The 7,500-nt window shown below is 47.1% G+C and overlaps 1 protein-coding gene across 1 annotated transcript in view; it reads right to left on the minus strand.

Moving 5' to 3' along the window:
- Positions 1 to 4,279: 4,279 nt before the first annotated feature.
- LOC109884278 (protein sidekick-2) overlaps positions 4,280 to 7,500 on the minus strand; it is a gene marked incomplete at its 5' end in the record, with an annotated part of 55,358 nt that continues 52,137 nt past the window's right edge. The window contains one exon of the mRNA XM_031816479.1: positions 4,280 to 4,885. Within this exon, the coding sequence (XP_031672339.1) occupies positions 4,352 to 4,885 (534 nt within the window). The remainder of the gene's footprint in view (positions 4,886 to 7,500) is intronic.

Genomic DNA, 7,500 nt, shown 5'->3' on the forward strand with positions numbered 1-7,500 from the left:
TTCTGTCTCTGTCCCTGTCTCATCTCTGTTCTGTCTCTGTCCCTGTCTCATCTCTGTTCTGTCCCTGTCTCATCTCATCTCTGTTCTGTCTCTGTCCCTGTCTCATCTCATCTCTGTTCTGTCTCTGTCCCTGTCTCATCTCATCTCTGTTCTGTCTCTGTCCCTGTCTCATCTCTGTTCTGTCCCTGTCTCATCTCGGCTCTGTTCTGTCTCTGTCCCTGCTCTGTCTCTGATGTTGCTGGGAAGAATCAGGTCATCTATCTGCCTATCAGCATCTAGTGTCAGCCATCCTTCTGGCTCTGACAGAGTTGTGTTCTATGTGAAGGAGGATGGTGTTCTTTCAGTAGCGTTGCCTAGCTACAGTACATGAACATGGACGAGTTCATGTTATTCAGACTTCAACATATTACTGATTATTAACTTCAGTGATGGTCTTGTTATCTGCTAGAGACCTATGAGACTGAACCTGATTATTTAACATTAGTGGGGGTCTTGATATCTCCTCCAGACCTATGAGACTGAACCTGATTATTAACTTTAGTGGGGGTCTTGATATCTGCTACAGACCTATGAGACTGAACCTGATTATTAACTTTAGTGGGGGTCTTGATATCTGCTACAGACCTATGAGACTGAACCTGATTATTAACTTTAGTGGGGGTCTTGATATCTGCTACAGACCTATGAGACTGAACCTGATTATTTAACTTTAGTGGGGGTCTTGATATCTCCTCCAGACCTATGAGACTGAACCTGATTATTAACTTTAGTGGGGGTCTTGATATCTCCTACAGACCTATGAGACTGAACCTGATTATTAACTTTAGTGGGGGTCTTGATATCTCCTCCAGACCTATGAGACTGAACCTGATTATTTAACTTTAGTGAGGGTCTTGATATCTGCTAGAGACCTATGAGACTGACCCTTCAGGTAGAAACTGAATAACAGCAGGACCATTCAACAGAGTCTGGGTATCTATTTCAAGGCATTCAACAGAGTCTGGGTATCTATTTCAAGGCATTCAACAGAGTCTGGGTATCTATTTCAAGGCATTCAACAGAGTCTGGGTATCTATTTCAAGGCTTACCATTTGAGGCGTTCAAAGAGACAATTTGTAGAAAATAAAATAATTTATTGTTGCAGTAGTACCATGATCATGTGGTTATGATGTGTACAGTGAGTTTCAGCACACAACAACACAGGTGATTAAAGTGTCCTGATGGACCTTGGATGTGATCAGGGACCTTCTTCCAAACGTTTCCATTCCGTTAGAAATGTCCCATCATACTTGGGTCAAAATGAATATTACAATACAACAAATGTGGGTATTTATCTGCATGTTTACGTGGAATTAAAGCCGAAATCATATTGTAAAGCGTTGAAACCCCCACATTCAACGTTCTGCAGCTGCAGAGGAATGTACTGTAGCTGTAAGCAGACAGATTACATTATGCAATACTTTTTTCTAATGAGATTGATAACATTACCATTACAGAAGTGATTGATATAGATACCATTAAGAAATAAATATCTGTTCAACAAAATGAAGACAAAGTACATATCACATATGTACATATAAAACAGCAACAATGTTTTGGGTTGAAGTGAGGAGAACATGGAAGGTGTTGAAGCCGTTGTAGCTGATTGAGTGTCGTGGAACCAGGAGTCATTTGTCCTGTTACAGTTGTCCCTTACGTTCGTCCCTGGTTCATATTTCCAGCCCACATGGAGTGTTTTTCCCTTTCATTGTGTCTTGTGTCATTCTCTGTAAGACACAGTCCGCTGATCCTTTGTGGCGTGGTACTGCTCTCTTGTTCATAAAGGCTTCAATACTCATCTCCTGGTTCACGTGTCGTGGTTGTCCTGTAAAATACTATTATTAATGTGCCAAGCATCAGAAACATTCTGAATGATTGTCTTTTTTAAAATTTTTATTTAACTCTCTCTCTCACTCTCTTTCTCCCGCTCTCTCGCTCACTCATAGACACACACAAACACACACACACACACACACACACACACACACACACACACACGGGAGAGCGAAAATACTATCCAAGATGCCTGTAATGTTTACTATAATATCGAGAGAACACCTTTAAATATCGTTGTCATTAAGAAACAAGCTGAAAAAAATGTAAACGCGAGTAAAACCAACTACAACAAAATATTCCCCTTTTCACTATGAGCCAAAGTGAGCTGTACGGCGCTGGCCAGGTTACACATCCAATATAGTAGATGGAACCGTGCTGGACAGGATCATGTGAAAAGAAACTATCCAAGCCAGCACAGTAGGGCTCAGGGTCAGCCCTATAGTGTGAATGAGGGCTAGCTAGCCCAGTAGGGCTCAGGGTCAGCCCGATAGTGTGAATGAGGGCTAGCTAGCCCAGTAGGGCTCAGGGTCAGCCCGATAGTGTGAATGAGGGCTAGCTAGCCCAGTAGGGCTCAGGGTCAGCCCGATAGTGTGAATGAGGGCTAGCTAGCCCAGTAGGGCTCAGGGTCAGCCCTATAGTGTGAATGAGGGCTAGCTAGCCCAGTAGGGCTCAGGGTCAGCTCTATAGGGTGAATGAGGGCTAGCTAGCCCAGTAGGGCTCAGGGTCAGCCCTATAGTGTGAATGAGGGCTAGCTAGCCCAGTAGGGCTCAGCTCTATAGGGTGAATGAGGGATAAAAAGAGACCTCTGGGATGTACAGTGGGGCAAAAAAGTATTTAGTCAGCCACCAATTGTGCAAGTTCTCCCACTTAAAAAGATGAGAGAGGCCTGTAATTTTCATCATAGGTACACTTCAACTATGACAGACAAAATGAGAAAAAGAAATCCAGAAAATCACATTGTAGGATTTTTAATGAATTTATTTGCAAATTATGGTGGAAAATAAGTATTTGGTGAATAACAAAAGTTTATCTCAATACTTTGTTATATACCCTTTGTTGGCAATGACAGAGGTCAAACGTTTTCTGTAAGTCTTCACAAGGTTTTCACACACTGTTGCTGGTATTTTGGCCCATTCCTCCATGCAGATCTCATCTAGAGCAATGATGTTTTGGGGCTGTTGCTGGGCAACACGGACTTTCAACTCCGTCCAAAGATTTTCTATGGGGTTGAGATCTGGAGACTGGCTAGGCCACTCCAGGACCTTGAAATGCTTCTTACGAAGCCACTCCAGGACCTTGAAATGCTTCTTACGAAGCCACTCCTTCGTTGCCCGGGCAGTGTGTTTGGGATCATTGTCATGCTGAAAGACCCAGCCACGTTTCATCTTCAATGCCCTTGCTGATGGAAGGAGGTTTTCACTCAAAATCTCACGATACATGGCCCCTTTTATTCTTTCCTTTACACGGATCAGTCCTCCTGGTCCCCTTGCAGAAAAACAGCCCCAAAGCATGATGTTTTCACCCCCATGCTTCACAGTAGGTATGGTGTTCTTTGGATGCAACTCAGCATTCTTTGTCCTCCAAACACGACGAGTTGAGTTTTTACCAAAAAGTTCTATTTAGGTTTCATCTGACCATATGACATTCTCCCAATCTTCTTCTGGATCATCCAAATGTTCTCTAGCAAACTTCAGACGGGCCTGGACATGTACTGGCTTAAGCAGGGGGACACGTCTGGCACTGCAGGATTTGAGTCCCTGGCGGCGCAGTGTGTTACTGATGGTAGGCTTTGGTACCAGCTCTCTGCAGGTCATTCACTAGGTCCCCCGTGTGGTTCTGGGATTTTTGCTCACCGTTCTTGTGATCATTTTGACCCCACAGGGTGAGATCTAGCGTGGAGCCCCAGATCGAGGGAGATTATCAGTGGTCTTGTGTGTCTTCCATTTCCTAATAATTGCTGACAGTTGATTTCTTCAAACCAAGCTGCATACCTATTGCAGATTCAGTCTTCCCAGCCTGGTGCAGGTCTACAATTTTGGTTCTGGTGTCCTTTGACAGCTCTTTGGTCTTGGCCATAGTGGAGTTTGGAGTGTGACTGTTTGAGGTTGTGGACTGGTGTCTTTTATACTGATAACAAGTTCAATCAGGTGCCATTAATACAGGTAACGAGTGGAGGACAGAGGAGCCTCTTAAAGAAGAAGTTACAGGTCTGTGAGAGCCAGAAATCTTGCTTGTTTGTAGGTGACCAAATACTTATTTTCCACCATAATTTGCAAATAAATTCATTAAAAATCCTACAATTTGATTTTCTGGATTTTTTTTTCTCATTTTGACTGTCATAGTTGAAGTGTACCTATGATGACAATTACAGGCCTCTCTGATCTTTTTAAGTGGGAGAACTTGCACAATTGGTGGCTGACTAAATACTTTTTGCCCCACTGTATGTTCCTACTGGGAGCAGTGTGTTAAACGTGGTTCAAACGAAAGAGGAGAAGCCCGCGGTAGGAGGCTGCTGCGTGGAGGAACAGCCCAGGCTGCTTGGAGGCCTACTGCTGTACAGGAGGGTCCCGTGCTGGCTGGGGGGTTCAGACACAGAACAGGACAGCAGCGAGGGAGTGGGAGTCCGGCTGCCCTTTGGCCTGAATAGTGTGCCCTGACCCTGGGGTGCCAGACCCTGGATGAGACCCCCTTGGCTACGGAGCCCCTGGAGGCCCTGGGGCTGGGGGGATGGAGAGAGGGCCCGGGGCAGCAGGGGGGGTAGTGGGGGCAGGGGTGGAGGGTGTCTCGGGGTGGTGTTGGTGGTGGGCTGGATGGGATCTTGCTCAGCCAGGGGTTGGGGGTGCAGTGGCTCTGGCTGTGTATATCCGTAGGCCGGGGGGCGAGAGACGCCCTTCTGCTGGCGGCGCCAGGAGTTATAGTAGGTGGGGTCACTGATGTAGTGGTTGACGAAGGAGTGTGTCTTCTGTTGCCCGCCCCGGTTCTGATCCACCTCGTACTCGCTGTCGCTACCCTGGGGTCGGACAAGAAGGAATAGTGGTTTTAGTTGAGGAATGAAAACTTAGTGGATAGGTGTAGATACTAGCTACATCAAACACAGTTTCAGATGAGGAGTGAGAACGATGGGTGTAGATACTAGCTACATCAAACACAGTTTCAGATGAGGAGTGAGAACGGTGGGTGTAGATACTAGCTACATCAAACACAGTTTCAGATGAGGAGTGAGAACGGTGGGTGTAGATACTAACTACATCAAACACAGTTTCAGATGAGGAGTGAGAACGGTGGGTGTAGATACTAGCTACATCAAACACAGTTTCAGATGAGTGAGGACTCTAGTCAGTGGGTGTAGATACTAGCTACATCAAACACAGTTTCAGATGAGTGAGGACTCTAGTCAGTGGGTGTAGTTAACTCAAAGCAAACACACAATAAGAAGATTAAGACTTCCTATGGGAATTATGATTCATTGTCAACCTGATTTACTAACAGCTTTGTTCTACAGGTCTAAAGGGCATGATTACAGACACGTTATAATGGTCTTCATCTAACAAAGAAAAGTCGAGACTGTCGATTAGGCCGCTACTATCTGAGATCTGTCGCCAAGCAGCTAACACACAGGTGACAGACAGCTAACACACAGGTGACAGACAGCTAACACACAGGTGCCATCAGCTAACACACAGGTGACAGACAGCTAACAGATAGCTAACAGACAGCTAACAGACAGCTAACACACAGCTAACAGACAGCTAACAGACAGCTAACACACAGGTGAGACAGCTAACAGATAGCTAACACACAGCTAACAGACAGCAAAAAGACAGCTAACGCACAGCTAACATACAGCTAACAGATAGCTATCACACAGCTAACAGACAGCAAACAGACAGCTAACACACAGCTAACATACAGCTAACAGACAGCAAACACACAGCTAACGCACAGCTAACACACAGGTGACAGACAGCTAACAGACAGGTGACACACAGCTAACAGACAATTAACAGACAGCTAACACACAGCTAACAGACAGCTAACAGATAGCTAAAACACAGCTAACACACAGGTGACAGCGAGCTAACAGACAGGTGACAGACAGCTAACACACAGCAAACACACAGCTAACAGACAGCTAACACACAGCTAACAGACAGCTAACACACAGCTAACAGACAGCTAACAGACAGCTAACAGACAGCTAACACACAGCAAACAGACAGCTAACACACAGCTAACAGGCAGCTAACAGACAGCTAACACACAGCTAACAGGCAGCTAACAGACTGCTAACAGACAGCTAACACACAGCTAACAGATAGCTAACACACAGCAAACAGACAGCAAACACACAGCTAACAGACAGCTAACAGACTGCTAACAGACAGCAGGACCTCACCCAAAGCCCTGAGGAGCACCGATCTGATACGTGTAAACAAGAGTCTCCTATAGATGGACAGAGAACAATACAACTATCACAGGAGGATGGTAGCACCTCAATTAGGGAGATGGGCTCGTGGTAATGGCTGGAGCGGAATGAGTGGAATGGTTTCCATCTGTTTGATGCCATTTCATTCGATCCGTTCCAGACATTATTCTGAAATGTCTTCCACTCCATTGGACTTTATTTCATCTTATGAGAAGAGAGGGAGAATGCTGGGAAGAGAGGGAGAACACTGGGAAGAGAGGGAGAACGCTGGGAAGAGAGGGAGAACGCTGGGAAGAGAGGGAGAACGCTGGGAAGAGAGGGAGAATGCTGGGAAGAGAGGGAGAACGCTGGGAAGAGGGGGAGAACGCTGGGAAGAGGGGGAGAACGCTGGGAAGAGAGGGAGAACGCTGGGAAGAGAGGGAGAACGCTGGGAAGAGGGGGAGAACGCTGGGAAGAGGGGGAGAACGCTGGGAAGAGGGGGAGAACGCTGGGAAGAGGGGGAGAACGCTGGGAAGAGAGGGAGAACGCTGGGAAGAGAGGGAGAACGCTGGGAAGAGAGGGAGAACGCTGGGAAGAGAGGGAGAACGCTGGGAAGAGAGAGAGAACGCTGGGAAGAGAGGGAGAACGCTGGGAAGAGGGGAGAACGCTGGGAAGAGAGGGAGAACGCTGGGAAGAGAGGGAGAACGCTGGGAAGAGAGGGAGAATGCTGGGAAGAGAGGGAGAATGCTGAGAAGAGAGGGAGAATGCTGAGAAGAGAGGGAGAATGCTGGGAAGAGAGGGAGAATGCTGGGAAGAGAGGGAGAACGCTGGGAAGAGAGGGAGAACGCTGGGAAGAGAGGGAGAACGCTGGGAAGAGAGGGAGAACGCTGAGAAGAGAGGGAGAACGCTGGGAAGAGAGGGAGAATGCTGAGAAGAGAGGGAGAATGCTGGGAAGAGAGGGAGAATGCTGGGAAGAGAGGGAGAACGCTGGGAAGAGAGGGAGAACGCTGGGAAGAGAGGGAGAACGCTGGGAAGAGAGGGAGAACGCTGGGAAGAGAGGGAGAACGCTGGGAAGAGAGGGAGAACGCTGGGAAGAGAGGGAGAACGCTGGGAAGAGAGGGAGAATGCTGGGAAGAGAGGGAGAATGCTGGGAAGAGAGGGAGAACGCTGGGAAGAGAGGGAGAACGCTGGGAAGAGAGGGAGAATGCTGGGAAGAGAGG

The sequence above is a fragment of the Oncorhynchus kisutch genome, unplaced genomic scaffold, assembly GCF_002021735.2.
Source record: "Oncorhynchus kisutch isolate 150728-3 unplaced genomic scaffold, Okis_V2 scaffold804, whole genome shotgun sequence".
Lineage (NCBI taxonomy): Eukaryota > Metazoa > Chordata > Actinopteri > Salmoniformes > Salmonidae > Oncorhynchus > Oncorhynchus kisutch.